Genomic DNA, 26184 nt, shown 5'->3' on the forward strand with positions numbered 1-26184 from the left:
GGTCTGTACAAAAACGGTCAAACGAGTGTTGACGACACAATACAATGAAAGGTCTCATGAGGTGGATGAGGCATAAGAACCATTACAACTCTTACTACGAATCCGCATGCTCAGCTAAGGGGCGTAGCGCCCCCTTTTGAGCTTCGTTCCCTTGGCACAGGGAAATGCGGGCTTAGGACACAAATTTTGGAATTTTTTTGTCCATGGTGCTGGAAATTGCTTGCATACTGTTTTGGAAGTTCTAAGAATCAGAGAGAGAGAGACAGAAGTCCACAAACCTCTGGTGTTTATGCCACTTGTTAGTCCCCTACCGGTGTACACTGGAGGGGACTATAGGTTTGCACTCCGTCTGTCAGTCTGTCAGTCTGTCCATCAGTCCATCAGTCTGACAAGTCAGTCCGACAAGTCAGTCCGTCAGTCCATCCGTCCATCCGTCAGTCAGTCAGTCCGTCCGTCCGTCACGCAAAGAACAGTTTTCCGGACTTTTTTTCTAAATTCTTCATGCTAATAATTTCAAACTTGGTACATGGTTTCCTCATGATAAGTTACAGATCAAGTTCGAACTTCATGACGTTTCGATCATTTTTGTCAAAGTTATGGCACTTTGAACTTTGGAAATTTCCCCCAACAGTTTTCCAGACTATAATTTGGAGTGCGGTGAGTCAAAGCTGTTAATATTCCTTGTTTTAACTCCAATTTACATTCTGTTTCCACTTTTAGTGAGAAGTAAGGGTCTGTGCATCCATTCATAAACTTTATTTGGTGCAAATTGGATAATTTTTAGCCGAGTTAACTCAGACCGTGAGGTGGTAATTATATAATTCACACAGTGCAATACGTGCAGGCTGCTCCACGGAGCGACCTTGCGGGCTTATTAGTCCCCTACCGGTGTACACCGGAGGTGACTATAGGTTTGCACTCCATCCGTCAGTCAGTCCGTCAGTCCGTCCGTCCGTCAGTCAGTCAGTCAGTCCATCCGTCTGTCCGTCTGTCCGTCCGTCCGTCCGTCACGCAAAGAACAGTTTTCCGGACTTTTTTTCTAAACTCTTAATGCTAATGATGTCAACCTGGTTTCCTCATGATACGTTACAGATCATGTTCGAAATTCACGACGTTTCGATCATTTTTGACAAAGTTATGGCACTTTGAACTTTGGTAATTTCCCCAACAGTTTTCCAGACGACAGACTGCCGGTAGGGGACATGTATTGCAGCGCAATACTCAGAATGCTTGTTAATCAAGCGCTGCCTTTCACACACCATTTGTATAAGGTTAGTTTTTCTATCCAAAATGGCTGCCAAACCACATGACCTAAACCAAAATCATGACCATGATTTTCAAACTATATGCAACAATGGTGTTAGATAACATTTTCGTAAAATTTTCGCATCGAAGCAGTTTCAGAGATATAATTATTTAATATTTTACTTCAATCCAATATGGCTGCCACACCATGTGACCAATGATGTTTTCGTGATCATCTTTTAATTGCCATGTTTCAATGACACACATAAAGTTTTGAGTCAATCGATTTGGTGGTTTGGGAGAAGATGTTTTTTTAAAGGTTTTAGGTGAAATCCAATATGGCTGCCAAACCATGTGACCTATGATGTCATAAATTTAATATTTTAATACAAATGGGTTATAGATCATGTACATGCAATTTCAGATTTTTAGGATAAGGAATTCGATTAAAACTTTTTTGGCTGATATCCCACTTCACCTATGATGTCATCATTATCATGCTTTCATTCCCCCATTGGGAGGACTTGACAATGTGCCAAGTTTCAAAATTTTCCACTCGGCGGTTTCCGAGAAATAATGTTGTAATTATTTGAGTTTATTCCAAGATGGCTGCCATAACAAGTGACCTATGACGTCACAATTATCATTAAAACATTCTGCATGGGTGTCACTCCTACCCTGAAGGTTTCGTCTCAATCGGACATGTGATTGCTGAGAAAAACGAGGTTTAGCCCGTACGGACGGACGGACGGAAGGACAACCCGAAAACATAATTGCCTCTGGCCACTATCAGGGGTGGAGGCATGAAAATCTAGTTTCAAATCCATAACCATTCGCTTCTTTACTGCGCTGAAGAACAGCAAGCCATTAGGATACAAAACAAACGTCGTGAAGTACATGACCATCACTTGTATGTAGTACGTGTCTTTGTATTTCGACAAAACCTTGCCAAGGGCCTTCGCATCGTCCAAATCCTTTGGGACTTTGATCTTCTCTTGCTCGTTCCTGCACAACGATATGCAAGCGCACAGACATTGCCATTGGAACAAAGCCATTGTCAAAAAAAGGTGATATAAAAATAGTTCAAGGTTTTATGAAACAGCAGAAACCTAAGGGAGTGCGGGGGTTGAGAAATAAACAGCGTAGTCTTTTGTGCAACTCGAGAATGCAAACAAAACATTTCAGATGTAAATGTGGACGCTTACCCTTTAAGAGGAGGGAAGTTTTTGTATATGATAAGCATTAGCGTAGCTGCAGCCAGGAAGACAATTAGAAGAAGAAGCAGAGATTTTCGTGTTGATGTCGATACATTTTTTGATAAATCTGCAGCACAAGCAGGGAAATGAATAAAAGAAGATAAATCACTTTGTTCAGGTTAATACATTATTGCCACTGAAAATGTAAACAAAATCTCATACAGTCACGTGAAAAAGTAAGTACACCCCATGTAAAGTTTTGACATTTTCAACATATTTCAACATACAGCTATTTGATCTTCATTTCAACAACATTGATAGATAAAGGTGATATAATATAACAAAAATCATGAAACATTTACATTTTGTAGTCCATTGTATAATTTAAATAAACATAAATGCAAATTTCGCACGTGGAAAAAGTAAGTACACCCCTACATTTACCACTACTTCAAATACCTAGAATTAGAATCAGATGCACCAGCTCAGGTGCAAATCATTAGAACATCGTTAGAGAGGATCTTGGAGGAAACTGTCTTATTTAAACCTCAGACATTTAGTTTGGTTTGCTCTTTGTTGTTGAAGTGTGCGGCGTCACCATGCCTAGATCAAAAGAGCTCTCTGAGGCCTTCAGATACAAGGTTATAGATGCCTACGAGTCTGGGAAGGGATTCAAAAAGATCTCCAAACAATTTGAAATCAATCGTTCGACTGTCCGGAAGATCATCTACAAGTGGAGAAGATTCCAAACAACTGCCAACTTGTTCAGGCCAGACTGCCCCAGCAAGTTCAGCCCGAGAGCAGACCGCAAGATGCTGAAAGAAGTCTCTAAGAACCCCAGAATGTCATCACAGGACCTACAGGTAGCTCTTGCTACTGTTGATGTCAAAGGGCACGAGTGTACAATTAGAAAGAGGCTGCACAAATTTGATCTACATGGGAGGTGTGCCAGGAGGAAACCTTTGCTGTCCAGAAAGAACATCAGGGCAAGACTAAAGTTTGCCAATGAACACCTATGCAAAGACCAGCACTTCTGGAACAATGTGCTCTGGACAGATGAGTCAAAGGTAGAGCTATTTGGCCACAGTACCAGAAGACATGTTTGGCGAAAACCAAAGACAGCATTTGACCACAAGAACCTGATACCAACTGTAAAGCATGGTGGTGGAAATATTATGGTTTGGGGCAGCTTTGCTGCATTGTCTGCAACTGCTGCATTGTCCAGGGCCTGGGCAGCTCACCATCATAGAATCCACTATGAATTCTTCATTGTACCAGAGGGTGCTTGAGGATAATGCGAGGCCATCTGTCGGCAAGTTGAAGCTCAACCGAAGGTGGACCTTGCAACATGACAATGACCCTAAACATACCAGTAAATCCACCAAGGAATGGCTGAAAAGAAAGAAATGGAGGGTTCTGGAATGGCCAAGTCAAAGCCCGGATCTAAATCCCATTGAGATGTTGTGGGGGGATTTGAAACGAGCTGTGCATGCAAGAAACCCCTCAAACATCGAACAGCTGAAATAATTCTGGAAGGAGGAGTGGGCAAAAATTTATCCCAGTCGATGCCAGAGACTGGTAGACAGTTATAAGAAACACCTACTTGAGGTTGTTTCTGCCAAAGCGGGCAATACGACTTATTAGAGCCAAGGGTGTACTTACTTTTTCCACATGCGAAATTTGCATATATGTTTAATTAAATTATACAATGGACTACAAAATGTAAGTGTTTCATGATATTTGTTATATTATATCACCTTTATCTGTCAATATTGTTGAAATGAAGATCAAATAGCTGTATGTTGAAATATGTTGAAAAAGTCAAAACTTTACATGGGGTGTACTTACTTTTTCACATGACTGTACAAAGGCTTACTCGCTAACTTTTTGAAATGTAAAAGGTGTGACGTCTGAGCAGTGAGCACCAACGAAGCAACCTGAACTGGGATCATTTGTTACACAGAGGTGTGTTGGAACTTTTGCAAAATAGCTGACAATCCCCGCACAGATCAAACAAACAATCTTACAGAACTTTTCCCCTGACTGATTAATACACCAATTGTCCCGATAGTCAGCGGTTCTGCGGTCCACCTTCATCAACCTCTGAAGGCACCAGTAGTTGTTGGATTAGATAATCCCCTTAACTAATTCAAATCCCCTTTCAGGGAAAACCTATTGAACCAAAACACAGCTTAGGCTCCTGCCAAGGTCACCTTGAGGGTGAATGGTAGCTTATCAAAGTTATCAATATTGAATGTTGGTGCTCCACAAGCCTGTGTATTGTCACCTCTACTGTTCAGTTTGTACACCAATGGATGTGTGGCTCTTAAAGAAGTTTGTAACTTGATTAACCTCCGCTTCCGGTCCGGTCTGAAGAGGACGCAGGCGTCACATGCTCGCCGCTTCTTCGACCGGGCCACTGTCTGTGGCTTGCTTTTTTGGTGGTCGTGCGGATTTTTTGGCCATTGAGTCTGCCCTCCGCATAGTCCCGGCTCTGCTCCCTGCTTCGCCTGCCCGGCTCCTTCGCCTGCTTGCTGTTTCCTCGGGCACGCTCTCGTGGGTTGTGTCCTTCGCAGCGGTGTGGCGGCGGTTTTCCCGCCGTGATCTTGATTTGTAGCGGCGGCGGTTGATTGCCGCTGCATTTCCCGCTTTGCCGTGATCAACCTTGGCCTCGTGATCGTCTCTTTGCTCCTGTCTGCCCTCTGCTTGATCCCGACTCTGCTCCTGGCTTCACCTACCTGGCTCCTTCGTCTCCTTCGTTTCCTTGGGCCTGCTCCCGTGCGTTGGGACCATTGTTTCACCTCCTCAACCTTGGCCCCGTCTCGTCTCTCCGCTCCTGCCTGACATGGCTCGGCGGTACTCCGCCGCAAGGCTCCTTCTGCTCAATACCCGCTCCACCCCATCATGCATCTCTGCCATCAAATCAAATGGACTCCGACGACGACCCAGGTACATTCACCGTGGCTCCGGTCGTAAGTTTGTATATGTACAATCAGGTCACTCCATCCACGTCCTCTGGTCGGCTCAGCGCACTCTCACTCTTCGTCCCAGCGCACCTGGTCACGGCAACGCACAAAATCGCGCCTCCTGCCTGCGAACCCTGGCTAAATCACCTGAATTCATCCCCGCTGTTCAAAACAACATCAAGCTCACCCTGTTCAACACCCGGTCCCTCAACAACAAATGCCTCATCCTCAACGACTACATCCTGGATAACAAACTGGACTTTCTCTGTCTCACCGAAACCTGGCAACAACCACTGGACTACTACACGCTCAACCTCACCACACCCAATGGATATTCCTACGTCAATAAACCACGCTCGGAGGGCCGAGGTGGTGGAATTGCCGTTATCCACCATCAAGACATCAGGACCAGCCTCATCCCCATCGCCTCATCGTCATCCTTTGAACACCTGGCTTTTAAACTCTCTGGTCACACGCAGTCAGTCATGGCTGTCGTCTACCGCCCTCCCAAACCACACCCATTATTCCTGTCTGACTTCTCCTACTTTCTGACCCAGCTATGTTCCCTCTCCCCCTCAATCCTCCTCCTTGGTGATTTCAATATCCACATGGACTCCACTGACTCCACAATAACCACTGACTTCACTGATTTACTCACCTGCTTTAACCTCACTCAACATGTCAACTTTCCTACGCATATCCGTGGTCACATTTTGGACCTTGTCTGCTCCACTGGATTAATTTTGCACCACCTCTCTGGCTCCGACCTCACCCTCTCTGACCACTTAGCCATCACTATGACCATCAACATCCCCACCCCAACACCAAGACATTATCGCACTATCAACTTCCGTAAGCTAAACGCTCTTTCACCTACCTCATTCTCATCCACCCTCTCTGAAAAAATGTCCACTTCTCCCTTCGTTGACCTCCACACCCCTTCCTACCTCACTGACTACTACAACCACACTCTCTCCTCCTGCCTTGACCAGCTTGCGCCTGTAAAAACCAAAACAGTTTCTTTCACCCATTCTGCTCCCTGGTTTACCCCTGAACTCCGCCTGATGAAAACGCGTGCTCGCCAACTTGAAAGACTCCGCAATAAAACAGGTCTCACAGTTCACTCCCAAGCCTACAAGGACCACCTACAACACTACAAAGATGCCCTCTCCCACGCCCGCAAAAGCCTACTACTCTCAAATTATCCACTCTGGCTCCGGAAACCCAAAAGCACTCTTCTCGACAATAAACAAACTCCTCCGCCCCCTGGACACCACCACCCAGTCATTCACAGTAGACAACTGCATCTCCTTCCTTTCTTTCTTCCAACGCAAAATTGACAACATCTACAACAGCTTGACCACCACCGCACCCGCTCCCCCTCCAACCACCTGCCCCCCCTTATCCTGCCTTCCCCTGTCTCAATTCTCCCCGGTCTCCCCTACTGACCTCTCTGAACTCCTCATAGGAATGAAAACTGCCACCTGCACTCTTGACCCCATCCCCTCCAGCTTTGTCAAGGCCTCCCTCCCTGCTCTCTCTCCACTTATCATTGCAACAATAAACTCCTCCCTGTCTACAGGCATCGTCCCACCATCCCTCAAAATTGCTGCTGTTACCCCCATTCTAAAAAAACCTGGTCTAAACCCTGACACCCTAAACAACTTCAGACCCATCTCCAACCTACCCTTTCTGTCGAAAGTTTTGGAACGCGCTGTAGCCACTCAACTCAAACATCACCTCTCTGCCAATAACCTGTATGAAACATTCCAATCCGGATTCCGCTCCAACCACAGTACTGAAACTGCTCTCCTCAAAATCACCAACGACCTTCTCCTCTCCTCTGACGCTGGCAACCTCAACATTCTCGTCCTCCTCGACCTCAGCGCTGCCTTTGACACCATCGATCACACCATCCTCCTCACCCGACTTGAATCCACCTTTAACGTTACCGGCACTGCCCTCTCTTGGATCAAGTCATACCTCTCTGACAGACGCCAGTTCATCTCCATCAATAACTGCAAATCCCCCACTGCTCCCCTCCCCCAAGGTGTCCCCCAAGGTTCAGTTCTTGGCCCCCTCCTCTTCATCCTTTACCTGTCCCCCCTCGGTCACTTAATCCGCCGTCATGGTCTCCAATTCCACTGCTTTGCCGATGACATCCAGCTTTTCATCTCCACCAAGTCCGTCCCCACCGACACCCACTCTGCCCTGACAAACTGCATCTCTGAAATAAAATCCTGGCTTCAAATCAACTTCCTCAAACTTAACTGTGATAAATCTGAAATAATCATCATTGGCCCAAAAACGCTCACAAAATCCACCCATAACTTTGCCCTCAACATCGACGGTATCCCAGTATCCACCTCCCCTCTCATCCGGAATCTTGGCGTCATCTTTGACCAAACCCTCTCCTTCGACAAATACACTAAACAGATCACAAAGACAGCCTTCTTTCACCTGAAAAACATCGCCCGTCTCCGCTCATCCCTCTCCTCCACGGCTGCAGAAACCCTCATCCACGCCTTCATCACCTCCCGTCTGGACTACTGCAATAGCCTCCTCTATGGTTCACTCTCAACAATCACCAATCAACTCCAATACATTCAGAACTCCGCTGCCCGTCTACTCACCCATTCCCGGACCCGTGACCACATCACCCCCGTCCTTTACAAGCTTCACTGGCTCCCCATCTCCCAGAGAATCCAGTACAAAATCCTCCTCTTGACCTACAAAGCCCTCCATAACCTGGCCCCATCCTACCTGACTGACCTCCTCTCCAGACACACTCCCACCCGCAACCTCCGCTCTGCTGGTACCAACCTCCTGACCCCCCCCATCCGGACCAAATTCATATCCTGGGGGGACAGGGCCTTCTCCATCGCTGCTCCCACCCTCTGGAACTCACTACCTCACACCATCAGAGACTCCTCCTCACTCACCACATTCAAAACATCACTCAAGACCCACCTGTTCAGCACTGCATTCAACATTCAACCCACAGCATCTAACCCCTGACTATCACTTCTCCTTCTCCCTCCTTTTGCTTTAAATATTTCCCTATTGATTCTTGTCTTTTTGCAATTGTTGTTTTCATGTTTTGTTATGCATTATGTTTTGCACTCTGTCAAAGCGCCTTTGGGCTTCATGAAAAGCGCTATACAAAATAAATGAATTATTATTATTATTATTAAGTACTAGCAGAAGTACCCGGCATTGCCGGGCGGGGGAGGAGGAGGGGAGGGGGAAGAGGAGGGGAGGGGAACGGGGGGGAGGTGGGAGGGGGTGGGGGGAGGGGGAGGGGGAAGGGAGGGGAGGTGGAGGGGAGGGGGAAGAGGAGGGGAGGGGGAAGAGGAGGGGAGGGGAACAGGGGGGAGGGGAGGGGAACAGGGGGGAGGGGAGGGGAACAGGGGGGAGGGGGAAGGGGGGGAGGGGGGAGGGGGAAGGGGGGGAGGGGGGAGGGGGAAGGGGGGGGAGGGGGGAGGGGAAGGGGGGAGGGGAGGGTGTGGGGGTGCCCGGGGGAAGAAGGGCCCCTCCCCCCCTCCCCTCCCCCTTCACCTCCCCCCTTCCCCCCCTTTCCCCCTCCCCCCCTCCCTCTCCCCCCCTTCCCCCTCCCCCCCTCCTCTTCCCCCTCCCCTCCTCCTCCCCCTTAACACCAGGGGGGTTGACTCAGCCTGTCATCCTACCGAGGTCGGCAAATTGAGTACCAGTTTACTGGTAATTCCCTGTGTGCTGCAAGAGGCGCCTAACAGGGTTGGCGGCACGAACCCGGAAGTCGGAACTCATTGTCGTCAAATAAATGTAGCATGTATGTTTCACTCTCTGTCACATGCCGTTGGTCCCATGTCAATCGGATGAAGTTGAAAAATTAACATTACGAAGTTTCTCTGGGACGTACTGATTCCGAATAATGAAGTTGAAAAATTAACGTTCTGAAATACGCTAATTACGCTAACAGAAGCGCTGGTGCTGCGAAGCGCTAGAGGGAGCGCTGCGCTCCCTCCCTTCGATTCCCTCCCTCTTCTGCTAGCGCTTCTGCGCTAATTTTAAAACCCGAAGTTTTTAAAAATTTAAGGTGTGCTGTAGTTGCTCTGAGACGTACTGATTCCGAATATGCCTTTGTTTTTCTCTGCGATGAGTAGTTCTCGAGTTATAAGAGGACAAACAAACAAACATACTTTACTGCTTTATATATACTAGGGCATGCCCGTACTATATATATGCCCGTACTATATATCTATCTAAAATTATATCCCCCCCCCTCTATTTACATGAAATGGTTTGGTTCATTCGCAACGCCAAAGCGAACGGCGAACGGCTTGCGAGTACAGTGACAATCCCCCCCCTCTATTTACATGAATGGTTTGGTCCATTCGCAACGACCACAGAACCCCCCCCTCTATTTACATGCAATGGTTTGGTCCAAAGCGAACGGCTTCCGGAGTTTGGTAAAGCAATCGCCATCGCGTGCACAAACGCGCAGGAAAGCGAATGAATCGCAAATTCGTTTTTATTAGTTTTAAAACTTTATTAAAACATAGTTTAACGCCAACATAGTTTGCAAACGTGAAATAAATGAATACGCTCTCAAATGTGCCATCCGAGGCAGAGTGTGTCCGCCACGTTCGGCACACGCGATCGTTCGCTGCTCTCTGATTGGTTGAATCGTTTTTTGGACATAGCTCGGTAAGTAATTGTCCGATTAATATGAAACCTTGAAAAGGCACATCCTCGGGTCCCCAGCAATATACCTGGCAAGTTAAAAGTATATCGGACCCGTGGTTGTCGAGAAACAGCGGTCACAGACAGACAAACGTACAAACGTACAAACGTACAGAGATTACTGGAATTATAGATAGATAGATGCAGACGATACCGCCATTGTTGGCTGTCTTTCTGATCAATCATCCTTTGTATCTTTACCTCGATGAGATTGACACATTTAATAAGTGGTGTGGGGACTTTTGCCTTACTCTGAATGTGTGCAAAACAAAAGAGATGATTTTGGACTTTCGGAAAGGTCACAATCATGAGCCTGTAACCATAAATGGTGATAAGGTAGAAATTGTTAACAAATTTAAATACCTGGGCACCTTCATTGATAACAAGCTAACTTTTGATGGAAATACTGATGCTGTGTACAAGAAATCAGTGCAAAGAATGTATCTTCTCAGGAAGTTGAATTCATTTGATGTTAGCTCACGCGTGATGCGGATGTTGACACATTCCTTGCTGATCAGTGTTTTCTTGTTTAATTTGATTTCCTGGTACGGTTATCTTAATGTGCAAGGCTAACCCCCGCTCTTGCAGGGAAAATGGCCTTAAAATGCCTGTTGTTGTTGTGTTTGGTTATCTTAATGTGCGGAATAAGTCACGATTGAGAAAGGTCATTACACTGGCATTTAAAGTGGGTGGGCCTTCAACCAGTCTGGAGTCTCTATACTTGCGAGCATTGAAAAGGAAGGCGGTGCAGGTGTGTACCGATGAAAGTCATTTCTTGAAGGGACTTTTTGAAAAACTGCCATCAGGGAGACGCTTTCGTGTAAGGAGGATGAAGAAGAACATTTTCAAAAGGTCATTTGTACCATGTGCAATTGAATAATATATGAATGAATGATCGTTTTAAGGCCATTTTCCCCACTAGAGCGGGGGTTAGCCTTGCGGGCCCCATGACAATCATGGTTCCCTGTTTGAGGCAATGTTTTTATGGCCGGATGCCCTTCCTGACGCCAACCCTTGGTCACGCTCTTACGATGCGCAGGGATACGGTGTACCTATGCTGAATCTGGGTACACACCGGGATCATTCATCCCAGCAAGCTGGTACTCAATTTGCCGACCTCGGAAGGATGACAGGCTGAGTCAACCCCACTGGCGTTAATTCAGCGATCGACCGGGATTCGAACCCAGGATCCTAGGATCCCAAGCCGGCACCCTAACCGCGAAGCCAACACCAGGCTTTTACCATGTGCAATTCAAATGGTAAATTCAAATTCCTAGACATTTTGCTGTTTAGTCAATCTTCCATATTTTATATTTTATATTTATTTTATATTTTATATCTTTTTATATTGTTTTCTTATTCCCTTTGTGTTTATGTTTTAATGATGGTCAACTTACGGTGTCACCAAAGAATAATTTCCCGGAATATGGGACAATAAAGATTTGTTATTATTATTATTAACAATAACATTTATTGTCTAATTATCTTATCCAATAGATCAGAAGAGGATGTGAAAGACGAGGATGTCTCGACTCCGTCTTACCTAACTAAACTTACGGTCCCTATACCCACATGGTTTCACACACTCCAATCTCATATTTACAAAACAGTCCCTAAAGTTCAATCTCCTGCCGCCTTGAGATCTTCTCTGGTGTCCCTGGGGCGGGGAAAGAAGACGGCACAAACCAAACTAGAACACCACTCAGTTGAGAGCAAACCTCCACCTGGTTGGCCATATCACTCAATGGTGAAGAATCACTTTTAAAAAAATTACCAGGTGGATCTGGATCCAGATCTTAAACAAAATCTAATCGAATCGTCCTTGTCAGACACCCAACCGGTCCACCAAGTTTCGTCCGAATCCGTCCATAACTTTTTGGGATATCCTGCTATGTATCGTTTTTGTCCCTCCCTCTCCCAATAGTGAAGAATCACTTCAAAGATTCTAGTAGCCGGATCCGAATCCGGATCTTCACCAAAATCTAATCATTTCGTCCTTGTCACATACGCTACATCTCTGCCAAATTTCGTCCGAATCCGTCCATAACTTTTTGGGATATCCTGCTATGTATCGTTTTTGTCCCTCCCTCTCCCAATAGTGAAGAATCACTTCAAAGATTCTAGTAGCCGGATCCGAATCCGGATCTTCACCAAAATCTAATCATTTCGTCCTGGTCACATACGCTACATCTCTGCCAAATTTCGTCCGAATCCGTCCACAACTTTTTGAGATATTTTGTTCACAAACGGATAAACAGACAGACAGGGGTGAAAACATACCCTCCGTCCACCTTTGATGGCAGAGGTAAACATACAGGCCTATCTCAAAGCATAGAGGTTTTAAAATAAAAAAAACAAATGACAAATTGTAGCATTCCTTACATGTAAAGCCAATCTATTGAGCACGCCACCCAGTGTACGTCACCTGCTCCAGGTCATGTCACCTGCATCTGAGCCCAAATCGCAATAACCGATTTTTTGGACTCTTGCCCTTCAGACCAAAGGTGCACGTGACCGAGTGAAGCATTCACATAAACATCTTACACACAACATTGCACACATTTCCATCTCCTGCAAGGTCAGAATCTTTAACTACAGGTGCGGCCAACCAACTGGGCAGCTGGGATGTCCTGCAACGAGGTGGTGGGAGTGCGGCGGTGCGTGCCGCCCGCAGGATAAAACAAAGTCTCAAAGCGTCACAAAATAATTAACTCGGTTGTAGAAAGTTATCAAAACACTATCGTAACTTAACGATAAAATCATCAGCACGAGGATTCTATTGAAGCAAATTTTCAAGTCCTCAATGTGTAAAATAACCGGCTTTTAAAAGCTCTCGCTTCAGCAAACACGAGCACCGTTCGATACACTTGTTTTTAATAATTAAAGAATGGCCTTTGGCATTGGCAGTTTTGAAGAAATAAATAAATAAAGGCTAAAATCACCAAACTTACCCTTCGGTTGACCATTTGCTGCAGAGTTCTGAACCTGACTCGGCGACGTGAGAAAGAAACGCATGCTTTGTCCTAGATGTGCCCTTGAAGAAAGAATGAGAAACAAAACATTTTACAGTTCTGTTGTGTCAATTTAAACAAGACAACGCAATGTTGAAAACCGATCAACCGATGGAAACAATAACTATTTCACGAAAACGAATGGGTCTGGATCGAAATGTGGCGAAACAAAGATCTTCTGATAATAAAATAAGGATTGAAACAAGGACTTTCCGCCTTGCTCTCCAAACTCTCTGCTTATGGCATCCAAGGTCAAATCTACACACGGCTTATTGGCTTCCTTTATTCCCGCAGCCAACATGTGGCTCTCAACGGAATCCTTTCACCTCCTCTCCACCTCAAGGCCGGAGCACCCCAAGGCAGTGTTCTGGGCCTAGTCTTATTCCTGATCTTCATCAATGATCTTTCTGACTCTCTGGAAAATCCTCTTTATCTATTTGCTAATGACTCTGCTGTGACATCCCTCATCCTTCAGTCAGGTCAGGTATGGGAGCATGTGCCGGAGCAGCGCATCGCCGCATCCACTTTCCGACGGTACTCCAGGGGTCTCCGTCTGGCCATGCCCCAGGCTGATGCCTGGCCCATCCCTATCACAATCACAAGCTGGTCAAACACTTGGAATATGTCTTTCCATCCCAAAAAATCCCATACTCTCGTTATCTCTCTCAGAAAGGACAGTATGGTAACCCTTCCCATCTACTTTCTTAACAATCTACTCTTGAAAATATACCTGGTGTTGTCCTAATGGTTAGGGCAGTGGGCTTGGGATCCTATGGTCCTGAGTTTGAATCCCATTGAATTAACGCCAGGTGGGGTTGACTCAGCCTGTCATCCTTCCGAGGTCGGCAAAATGAGAACCAGATAACTGATTATAGAGAGGCATTGCATCAGCGGCAGACGTGGCCACAGGAAAATGATGCAACCAGCAGCCGAGTGGCTGCACACGCACCACCACCACTCTTGAAAAAGTTCAGTCATTTAAGCTTTTTCGCCTCATTATCAGCCATGATTTTACCTGGGCAAGCCACATTAATAAGTTGGCATCGAAAGCCAAAAGCTCATGGGTGTCAGTCATCATGCAAAGGCCTTCCTTGGCACACCTGAACGACTATCCAACTACGAGGCCTTCATCTGCAGTTGATGGAGTAGTGCCTCCTTTCCAGCCCCCCCTTGACAGGTGACCCAGCCTCACATCTTACTGAGCTGGATGCCATGGAAACCAAGGCCTTTAGGGTTATTGGAATCTCCCAACGACTAAACGGAGTCTATCACTTTCACATCGCAGACAGGTCGGTGGTCTCTGGCTTCTAGCGTATGCTTTCTGGTCTTGCACCCTCTGCTTTTTCATGCTTTGTCACACACGGGTTTCTGCAGGGCACACGCGATCCACCAACAACTCCCTTCTGAAATGCAGGCTCACTACTCACCTCCTCTCATTTGTTCCTCTTTTTTTTCCCCCCACCTGTGGAACCAACTTCCACATCCTCTTCAATCTCATTCTGCCCTCCAGTTATTCAAGACAGCTCTTCACCATCTCAGGTCACCCTACATCCAAAACCAAGACCTTTTCTACCCCCGTTAACTCCCCGCCCCTCACCAACCCACCTCTTTCCACGATTGTGCAAGGAAACTTCACATCCATATCTCATTTATCGCCAGAAAAGGTTATCACTCCCCTTGATAAAGGTGGAGGCTCCAAGTCCAAGGCCGACACAACATAGAACGTTAATGCATTGCCACATATACGGTGTGTGTGTGTGTGTGTGTATATATATATATATTCACCTGGAATATATATAATATATATATATATGGTGAAATGGAGTCAGATCGTTATTTAGATGAAGTGTGGGTTGGCCTAATGCCGTAATGCCTAATGGCCTCCTCCTGCATTGAAGTTCTTTGTCATACTAATTGCCCATTCTGCTCTGAATAACATTCGTCAATAAAATAGAGTTATCATTAGAAAATAACAACAATAATAAAGCAATCCCTTGTTGTTTTACCTCAGCCTATCATGGCCATGCAACCCTTGCCGGCTCCAAACGTCGAACGGACGACTTCCGGGTCTTCAGATGGATGCTTCATTATCATGACGTGTAAAGGAAGCTGAGTGTGTCAATTCAAAAAAAAATAACCCTCAACAACATAGTCGGGTGTCAACATTCTATTTAAAATGCGCCCTTTTCCCTTTGCTACAGTATTCTAAAATCGTTTTATTTACGTTTAATGATGCACACGAACATTTCACACATACAGTTTAACGATGCACACATACATACAGTTTGCTCTGCATTAGTTTGCAATGGCTCTTTAATGTAGAAGTATACAGATTACCGTGTCGAAAGCACATAGCCGGTCTGAAGTTATTTGCGAGAAAAAAAAACGCTGCTTCAGTAATTCAAAAATAAAACTCAAATTATTATTTAAGCGGTGTATAGGTAGAAAAGTGGTACAATGTGCGCGTGTACACCAATTGCGTTTTGTCATTTTTATTCTTTTATAATAAGCGGAGTAAAATTCTAAAATTAATGTAAAATTCTAAATAAAAAAACTTCTAAAATTAATGCAACAGAGTAAATAGAAGTATTAGTATTTTCTCCATATATTTTAATTTGTTTATTCTTTCCATTGTTGCCAAAATCGGAAATTTGTTTTCATTGGCGGAGCGTCAGTGTGATCAGTGCACCGATCTAAATAATTATATAACTGGATCACTGGTTTGCTGAAAAAACTTATGCCATTGGCCGCCATCTTGGTACTCTTGGTACTCACCACAACATGAAAAAACCCGATAAAATACAATAAAAACTCAGTTTATTAAAAAACCTACTATCTGATTTTTTTCTCCACGTTGCTTACGTCGAACAGACGATTTCCGGGTTTCGTCTTTCGGTCGTGTGGGAGTGCCAATATGGTGGCCGCGTGGCCTCATCAGCAAACGCATTCTCACCGGCCGGTAGCTCCTCCATATTATATAACTCTTCCATATTATTATTATACAACATAGAAGGGTAATACATTTCCACCTACCTTGTGATATCTTCCACGTTTTACCAAACTCGGTGGTTGTAATGGTTAGAGGCGTTATAGCCCTGACCGAGTCATATCAAAGTCTTGAAAAACGATATGTGCTGCTTCCTTGCTTTACGCTTCCCAAGAAAAATTAGCATCTCTTTACTCGAGTAATTTTGCAAACTACTGTAATTATAACTTCACTTTCATAACTTTCAGATGTGTTCCGTTAGCAAGCAGCTTGTTATCGCTTGCCAAGCGGCTTGCCTGATTGAAATTGCTCAAGCAAGCACTCCCACGGAACGGGGTGCTCGTTACCGCTTAACAACATGGCGGTCTCCATGGTAACATTGCTATCGTGTTTCTCCAACAAATGCTCCACAGGCTCTCGCTTTCACTTTTACTCGATTTTCAGTTTTACTTTCAGTTTTACTCGATCCTCTTGTACCAACTGATGTGTACTGGAATGTTGGGGGATTGACGTCACTAGGGGGTGGAGCGTGTGCATTTGCAATAAAGCACTTTGGTTGTGATTTGCCCAAGCCTGGGTGTCCATATTTACTCAGCTTAGTGGATTGGAATACTCGGTATATTTGCTTCTCCAGGATACAAACTTCCCCAAACAAATTTATTTTGTTTGTACTGTATAAAGTGGCTACAGGGTGAGCAAGAGGGGAAGGAAGATAAATAAATGGGGAATCAGGAGGAGGAGTCCCCTTCCCCAGGGCCATAGAATACAATATAAATCCGAGTTGGTGTTTTATCGAGTAATCAAGCCAGCGTTCTGTGCCAATGCACCGCCCGAGATTTAAAAAAAATTATATTGGGAACAATCGAGGCTACGTTTATACACCAAAGGTTTGTGCATTTCACATTAACGTCTGAAGTACACCAAAGAAATCCTGCCTAACGTTTTGACCCATTCATGTTTAGTATCCCATTTCGGCCCTTTCAAGTTTCTCATTCCCTTATTCCAAATAATTAATCGGATGTACAGTAATCCATAATGGAATGAGCCAGACAAAGGTTCGAGATGAACTGTTTTATTTCTGCATCTACCGATCATCATATTCATCAACAACAACAACAACAACAGCAACTCACAACATCTTCCTTCTCAATGTTCAAAAGCTCATATTAGTGGCCAAAACTAGTACCTCCCTCCCCCCAACTCCATTTACTTAAAACAACTAATAAAACGCAGGAAGTAAGTTTGCAACCAATGACCCCAGGTGAGTAGTAACTAACTCGGTAACTCAAACTCACAAGAGACTCAAACTTTACACAGCATCATTGAGATGCGTGCGCAGTCTCTTTGCACAAGAAGAGTGACAAATAGGTGATGGTGTGACTACTTGTGTAGAGACTGCTTCAGGCTGCAACGCTGAGGTTGTTTGTTCAGCTGGATCTTGTGACTGAGGTATTGGTGTGGAGTGATTCGCCAACTGGTCTTCCACTGGGGGTGGGGGAATAGGTAGAGGAGGCTCAACGGTCTTCTGGAGGTACTTGTGGTTGCGGCGGTAAACCTGGCCGTCTTGCGTCATCACATGACATGAACAGGGTGAATGGTGCCTAGTGGTGACAACTGCTGTCACCCAGACCTTTTCTCGCTCGATGCGGACACTTTCACTGGAATAAGTGGTGGGAGCTCTTTGGAGTTCCAGTCGTAAAAAAATTTCGCCACCTGCTGACGCTGTACCAATAGCTGATGTGCATCTACCGGGATATGCAGTTGCAAGAGTCGCTCTGTGGTAGGTAGCCTGTCTCGGAGCATTTGATTCCTCAATATCTAAGCTTGGGAGTAGGGTAGTCCTGCTATGGGAGTGTTCCTGTCTGTCAGGAGAGTCAAATCCAAATCCTCACCAGATTCTAGAGTCTGCCTAAGCCCTTGTTTGACAGTTCGTATTGTACATTTGGCCTGTCCATTTGATTGGGCATATGTGGGACCTGATGTCGTAATATGATATCCCCATTGTTGAGTGAATCTGCTTAATTCTGCACTTGCAATTGGCATGTCAGCTATCAGCACCTGAGGAATGCCGTATCTGGTGAACATTGGCTTGAGTGCATCAAAGATGTGCTTCACAGGGAGTCCAGGGACCTGAAGCACCTCAGGGTATTTTGAGAAATCATCTTCTACTACGAGGAAATGTTTCCCTGCAATTTGTAAGAGGTCAGCTCCGACCTTCTGCCAGGGTCCTTGTGGAACTTCCTGTGGCATGAGCAGTCCTTTACAGTTAGCTGGTCTGAACTTTACACACACTGGACATTTGGCTACAAGTTGCTCAAAGTTATTGCTCATTCTGGGTCAGAAGATGACTCGACAGGCTCAAGCTTTGCTTGTTCCTGTCCAAAATGGCCTTCATGGATTTTTATGCGGTCCCCAGCAAAGAGCAGACCATGGGCAAGGTGCAGTAAATGTCTGGTCTCCCAATACAGCTTGATCATGGGTGGCAAGTTCGATTTGTGGGATGTCCATCTATTTACATTAAATCTAGCTTAAAGCTGAAGAGCAATATTGTCTGAGGTTGCAGAACATATGGTTTCTAGTCTGCATTGGCTTTCTGCCAACTGGGATATCAACTGATGTACCCTCATCTGCATGTCTGAATAAACCGCTGGCCGTTGGCACAGTGCCCTGTAGGAGCTCTAGACAGTGTCAGGAATATATAGTAGCTTTCCCGGCACAGACTTGAGTTCCAAGTAATAACGAAGAAGACGAAGCAACATTTGTAGTCTGGGTGATGCTCTATGAAGCGTTTTCTAACTATGGTCACCAATGGCTTGTGGTCTGTTTTCTCCTTGTCTCATACCCATATACAGTGCCTATAGAAAGTCTACAGCCCCTTTCAAAATTTTCACCTATTGTTGCCTTATAGGCCTGGGATTAAAATGCATTAAATCAGACTTTTTCCACCTTTATTTAATCATCATAACCCATAACTTACAAGTGAAAAACAAATTCTGCAAATTTCAGAAAATTAATTAAAAATACAAAACTAGAATAGCAGGTGAGCTAAAATAGTAAGAATAAATATGGAGGATTCGGTGAAATCATGCTAATACTTTGTTTCCTTCTGATCATTTGGAAATTTAACAGAATATGTTTCTCAGATATAATTATGTTTCCACAATCCCAATCTTTAACACAAGTAGACTGTTATGGACAAGTGTATGATCCTAATACGGAAGTTGGAGATCAAGCAAAATAACCCCATAAAAAAATGTTAAAAGTAAGTAGTATCAATGCCTGAATATGACAGAACAGGCCCCAGTCTGGATGTTTCTGTCTTGTACCCTTCTTTTCTATATTGCTCCCCACTTTGTTGGATGAATTTCTCTCTTCTGTGGTCATTTTGGGTTCTCTGCTACTTGACCCCCAAGATGCTCCTGTTGAGGAAGGCAAAGCACAGATTTGGGTCTTGAAGAAGATAATTGTAACATTTCACATAGTTGCCAACTTTACCGCTTTTGATGGTAGTTTTGTATACTTGAACAGCCTACAGATTTTTTCCCCCCAAACATCGTGCTAAAATCCGCAATTTGGTGTCTCTGTCTGTATGACTGCGGTACATTCAGTCGTTACTTTTCTAATCTCATCCAAACTTGACAGGAGGACTAAGGGTCACAATGGAGGTTGTAATGACGTCATTTGCCCCCCTCCCCAAATGAGATTTTTTTTCCCCGCCAAGGGGTTGTGTGTTGAGGTGTATATCCGTGTTAAGATAGCTTTATAGTGGTGTTTTTCCAATGCGGCTTTTTATAGCAAAAGTCTGGGTGCACAGAGCTGGATAGTGCCGGGGAGCACGGATGTGGAAGAGAAAACGCATGGTGACCATCTCTAGTCCTTATAAACAGCAGTTCTATATTGTGTGTTCTTGTTAACCTTACCTGTTATGTTTGCTTCATCTTTAGAATGAGAGGTAGGAGTATCATTCAAAGAGGAATTTGGCAGCACATGGTGAGGTTGGTTCCACCAAGTGAGGTCACAAAGCTTGGTGTGGAGAAGTATGAAGAAATGTAGTTAGAATTTCAACACAAAGTGCAATGTGAGAGTCGGTTAAATTTTGAAACAAGAAAATGGAATTTGAACAGCATCTGGCTGAAAGTCATAAAACTCTCATGACACATCAATAACCTGGTATGCTTTGGCAAAAGGTAGTTATGTATAACAAATATGCTGGTGTGTTAGCTTTGCAGCAGAAAGGTGTGAACTGTCATTTCTTTCTTGGTGGCTATTTTTCAAACTATAAATAGAAAGTACCACCTGAAATCACATTTTCTCCATGCCACACATGGCAGAAGCTAAGTAAACACCAGTATGCAATGCTAAATATGATATTGTTTTTGAAAAGTACTGCATTAACTTTGTTTTTCACTTTTTCCTACCTTTCTTCCCCATCTTCACCTCCAAAGTGATTTTTCAACCATCTCAACATATTCCATTGCATTCATGCTCAGCCGCACTAACTGTTCTTTGTACTGTTTTGTTCTTACTGATGATGTCATAAAATTTTCAATTTAGGGGCATCTTTTTAAATTATTATATGACATCATCAGCAATAACTGTGAATATATAATGTTCTTAGGATACATACTATTTAGGATAAATGATTAAAGTTCAACCTCAACCAGAATGAATGGAATGGAAAGACAGAATAATTATTCCAATTATGCCACTAGACTTTAAAAGGTGATTGATTCTTCCTCCTCAATCATGCTTGTTCTATATCTACAACCTATAATTTGTTCACCTTCAATATTACATGCAATTCATTGGTGTGAAAACTGAAACAACTGAAAACGTTTTTTTTTTAAATCACAGGTTTACCTGAGATGGTGAATGCATGCTTGGAGAAATGAGGCTGCCAATGATCATGACACAAGCTGACAGAAAGCAGAGAAAAATGGCAAAGTGTAGGTAATGCACATTGCGTAGCAGGAGGGGACGAAGGTCTTGTTCACCACAAACTGGTGTGGAAAAAGAGAGTTCGACTGCCAGTCGCACCAACCCGACCACCAGACCAACCAAAAGGCCCCAAAATGCTCCCTACACACTCACACATGGCAGAATGCAGCAATTTCTGCTTTAGTAATACAATGTACAGTTAGTAACAACAGCTTCAGGAATCTGTTAGGAATATCCCCAAAAAATCTGTTCGGAATATCAAAATTAATCTGTTAGGAATATCAAAAAATCTGTCAGGAATGTCAAAAAAATCTGTTAGGAATGTATCAAAAGATCTGTTAGGAATATCAAAAGATCTGTTAGGAATATCAAGAAGTCTGTTAGGAATATCAAAAACAAGACCGAAAGTCTAACAGCGGTGTAGCTGGGCTTGTTTGATACTTTAGTTGAAGAGGATGGTATAGTCTAGTAGGAAGACTAGGTCCCCCTGCACCGCCCGGAGATATACTTCTAATCAGTGTTTCTAGATTGGAAAAAATGTGTAGAAAATGACTAGCTATGGCCCCAAGCTGAAAAAATGTCCCACATACCATTTTTATGCAAATTACTGCTGCAAATTTTATGCAAAATTATGCAAATTTTATGCAAATTTTTGATGAGGAGTAGAGTTGAGGGGTCTTTGAGGGCTTCATCGAGGTGCTCTCGGTTGCAAGACTGGGTCATTCTGAGAAGCACAGCAGGGTCAGAGATCATGATGTTCTCCTCCTCAGTGAATCTCTCCATCAACAGCCTCTCCATTGCCTCACACACTGTTTTGAGGCAAAAGAGGGACTTTGCGTAGGCCTTTCCACTGAGAACACCTTTGAGAGATCCACTTGTTACTAGTTGTGCCTCAAAGAGAATCTCTGCATATCCAGAACCACGCATCTTGTGTCCAGTGAGCATCCCGATGTAGTTCATGGATGTGTGGAAGGGTCCAATCGTTACTACATGACTAGCAAATTCATTTGGCCAGCGCCAGATGATGGGAAGGGCTTTCATGCAGACACCCAGATCAAATGTATTCAGGACCCATCTCTGACCCACCTCAGCAGTTGCTGCCTCGGAACGCTTCAGTAGCTCACGAACAACTGCGTTGTCTGTGATCGGTTGGTGGATAGGCGTGCAGTAGTCGACTGTTGATTTGCTGGGTGGGGGAGAACCAGTTGCAGAGGTGAAACCCCCTAGCCCAGGCACAGGCTGCAGGCCATTGCCATGCCATGCAGGCACCAGGCACAGACCGATCACAGACAACGCAGTTGTTCGTGAGCTACTGAAGCGTTCCGAGGCAGCAACTGCTGAGGTGGGTCAGAGATGGGTCCTGAATACATTTGATCTGGGTGTCTGCATGAAAGCCCTTCCCATCATCTGGCGCTGGCCAAATTAATTTGCTAGTCATGTAGTAACGATTGGACCCTTCCACACATCCATGAACTACATCGGGATGCTCACTGGACACAAGATGCGTGGTTCTGGATATGCAGAGATTCTCTTTGAGGCACAACTAGTAACAAGTGGATCTCTCAAAGGTGTTCTCAGTGGAAAGGCCTACGCAAAGTCCCTCTTTTGCCTCAAAACAGTGTGTGAGGCAATGGAGAGGCTGTTGATGGAGAGATTCACTGAGGAGGAGAACATCATGATCTCTGACCCTGCTGTGCTTCTCAGAATGACCCAGTCTTGCAACCGAGAGCACCTCGATGAAGCCCTCAAAGACCCCTCAACTCTACTCCTCATCAAAAATTTGCATAAAATTTGCATAATTTTGCATAAAATTTGCAGCAGTAATTTGCATAAAAATGGTATGTGGGACATTTTTTCAGCTTGGGGCCATAGCTAGTCATTTTCTACACATTTTTTCCAATCTAGAAACACTGATTAGAAGTATATCTCCGGGGGGTGCAGGGGGACCTAGTCTTCCTACTAGACTATGACCTGGGTAGGAATACCAATAAGCAAATAATGTAAGTATTTCATTTTTTTGAAGTGCTCTAAGTTTCTAAGCTGTCTCTCACCATGGAAGTGAAGAGATTGCATTGAGACACTGGTTTATTCAATGTTTCGAGTCAACAATGAACCAACCATACACCACTTCAATCCAGTAACTTTGCAGTCACGACAAAGGGATTGCAGTGTTATAATTATATTTAGTATATTTGTATTGTTAACGATATTATTATTATTACGAAAACGATAATACCGTATTAAGAAACCTGGACTAATTTGTCTGAAGTGGCCTAAAGGTGAGGCATGAAGCCTAAGGCCTATACATACTGTGTCATTGGAAAACCCATAACGCCTATTCTTTCAATATGTGATGGTCATTTTAACAATCGGTTTGTTTGTGTTTCACACTGAATGAAAAACGTAAAGGTAGAGTATGCAGATTGTGATACATGACAGGTTCAACGATATGTCCGGCCTGAACGGCATAGGATGGCGGTGTGTGGAGGCAGCCGTCGTACCGCCATAATGACATCACATCACCCCTGCCATGTGACCTGATCCTCAGCTCTGATTGGTGTACGTTTGAGGGGACATACATAGATACATACATACAGACAGACAAACACTGTTCTAGATGGCTTTGCCCTATGGGCTACACCGTAAAAATCTGTAAGGCACATCAGAAAAATCTGTTAGGAACATCAAAAAAAAATCTGTTAGGCATATCAGAAAAATCTGTTGGGAATACCAAAAACATCTGTTAGGCACATCAAAGAATCTGTTAGGAATACCAAAAATATCTGTTAGGCATATCAAAGAATCTGTTAGGAATATCCACAAAATCTATTAGGAATATCCAAAAAATATTTTAGGAATATCCAAAAAATCTGTTAGGAATATCAAAAAAAATCTGTTTGGAACATCGAAAAAAAATCTGTTGGGAATATAAAAAAATCTGTTAGGAATATCAAAAGATCTGTGAGGAATATCAAAAAAAATCTGTTAGGAATATCAAAACAATCTGTTAGGAATATCAAAAAATCTGTTAGGCACATCAGAAAATCTGTTAGGATTATAAAAAAAATCTGTTAGGAATATCAAAAAAATCTATTAGGAATATCAAAAAAAATCTGTTGGGAACATCAAAAAAATCTGTTCGGAACATCGAAAAAAATCTGTTGGGAATATCAAAAAATCTGTTTGGAATATCAAAAAAAATCTGTTAGGAATATAAAAAGGAACCTTGGGAATATCAAAAAAAATCTGTTCGGAACATCAAAAAAAATCTGTTGGGAATATCAAAAAATCTGTTGGGCACATCAGAAAATCTGTTCGGATTATTTTAAAAAATCTGTTAGGAATATCAAAAAATCTGTTAGGATTATTTTAAAAATCTGTTAGGATTATTTTTTTTAAATCTTAGGAATATCAAAAAATCTGTTAGGAATATCAAAAAAAATCTGTTAGGAATATCAAAAATCTGGTAGGAATATCAAAAAATCTGGTATCTGGAATATCTGGAATATCAAAATCTGGAATATCAAAAAATCTGGATAATCAAATATCAAAAAATCTGGTAGGAATATCAAAAAATCTGTTAGGAATATCAAAAAATCTGGTATGAATATCAAAAAATCTGGTAGAAATAGCAAAAAATCTGGTAGGAATATCAAAAAATCTGTTAGGAATATCAAAAAATCTGTGAGGATTATTTTAAAAATCTGTTAGGATTTTTTTTTTTTAATCTTAGGAATATCAAAAAATCTGTTAGGAATATCAAAAAAAATCTGTTAGGAATATCAAAAATCTGGTAGGAATATCAAAAAATCTGGTATCTGGAATATCTGGAATATCAAAATCTGGAATATCAAAAAATCTGGATAATCAAATATCAAAAAATCTGGTAGGAATATCAAAAAATCTGTTAGGAATATCAAAAAATCTGGTATGAATATCAAAAAATCTGGTAGAAATAGCAAAAAATCTGGTAGGAATATCAAAAAATCTGTTAGGAATATCAAAAAATCTGTGAGGATTATTTTAAAAATCTGTTAGGATTTTTTTTTTTTAATCTTAGGAATATCAAAAAATCTGTTAGGAATATCAAAAAAAATCTGTTAGGAATATCAAAAATCTGGTAGGAATATCAAAAAATCTGGTATCTGGAATATCTGGAATATCAAAATCTGGAATATCAAAAAATCTGGATAATCAAATATCAAAAAATCTGGTAGGAATATCAAAAAATCTGTTAGGAATATCAAAAAATCTGGTAGGAATATCAAAAAATCTGGTAGGAATATCAAAAAATCTGGTAGGAATATCAAAAAATCTGGTAGGAATATCAAAAAATCTGTTAGGAATATCAAAAAATCTGTTAGGAACATCAAAAAATCTGTTAGGAACATCAAAAAATATATAAGGAATATCAAGAACATGTTAACAATATCAAAAAATCTGGTAGGAATATCAAAATATCTGTTAGGAATATCAAAAAATCTGTTAGGAATTTCAAAAAAAATCTTAGGAATATCAAAAAATCTGGTAGAAATATCAAAAAATCTGTTAGGAATATCAAAAAATCTGTTAGGATTATTTTTAAAATCTGTTAGGATTATTTTTTTAAATCTTAGGAATATCGAAAAATCTGGTAGGAATATCAAAAAATCTGGTAGGAATATCAAAAAATCTGGTAGGAATATCAAAAAATCTGTTAGGAATATCAAAAAATCTGTTAGGAACATCAAAAAATCTGTTAGGAACATCAAAAAATATATAAGGAATATCAAGAACATGTTAACAATATCAAAAAATCTGGTAGGAATATCAAAAAATCTGTTAGGAATATCAAAAAATCTGGTAGGAATATCAAAAAATCTGTTAGGAATATCAAAAAATCTGTTAGGAACATCAAAAAATATATAAGGAATATCAAGAACATGTTAACAATATCAAAAAATCTGGTAGGAATATCAAAATATCTGTTAGGAATATCAAAAAATCTGTTAGGAATTTCAAAAAAAATCTTAGGAATATCAAAAAATCTGGTAGAAATATCAAAAAATCTGTTAGGAATATCAAAAAATCTGTTAGGATTATTTTTAAAATCTGTTAGGATTATTTTTTTAAATCTTAGG

At 42.7% G+C, this 26184-nt stretch overlaps 2 protein-coding genes across 3 annotated transcripts in view; both read right to left on the bottom strand.

The window, feature by feature from the left end:
- TMEM41B (transmembrane protein 41B) overlaps positions 1-15420 on the bottom strand; it is a 28790-nt gene extending 13370 nt beyond the window's left edge. The window contains exons 1-4 of the mRNA XM_068119227.2: positions 15147-15420; positions 13081-13163; positions 2451-2568; positions 2122-2250 (exon numbers count right to left, since the gene is read on the bottom strand). Of these exons, the coding sequence (XP_067975328.2) occupies positions 2122-2250; positions 2451-2568; positions 13081-13144 (311 nt within the window). The 5' untranslated portion in view covers positions 13145-13163; positions 15147-15420. The remainder of the gene's footprint in view (positions 1-2121; positions 2251-2450; positions 2569-13080; positions 13164-15146) is intronic.
- Positions 15421-17182: 1762 nt separating this feature from the next.
- Positions 17183-26184, bottom strand: part of LOC137429296 (sodium/glucose cotransporter 4) — a 90397-nt gene continuing 81395 nt past the window's right edge. For both annotated transcript variants that reach the window (XM_068119262.2, XM_068119264.2), the window contains 3 exons: positions 20987-21205; positions 20047-20149; positions 17183-19545 (listed from right to left, as the gene is read on the bottom strand). In XM_068119262.2, the coding sequence (XP_067975363.2) occupies positions 19355-19545; positions 20047-20149; positions 20987-21205 (513 nt within the window). In that variant the 3' untranslated portion in view covers positions 17183-19354. The remainder of the gene's footprint in view (positions 19546-20046; positions 20150-20986; positions 21206-26184) is intronic.

This window comes from Myxine glutinosa, chromosome 1, assembly GCF_964187855.1.
Source record: "Myxine glutinosa chromosome 1, kmMyxGlut1.1, whole genome shotgun sequence".
Taxonomy (NCBI): domain Eukaryota; kingdom Metazoa; phylum Chordata; class Myxini; order Myxiniformes; family Myxinidae; genus Myxine; species Myxine glutinosa.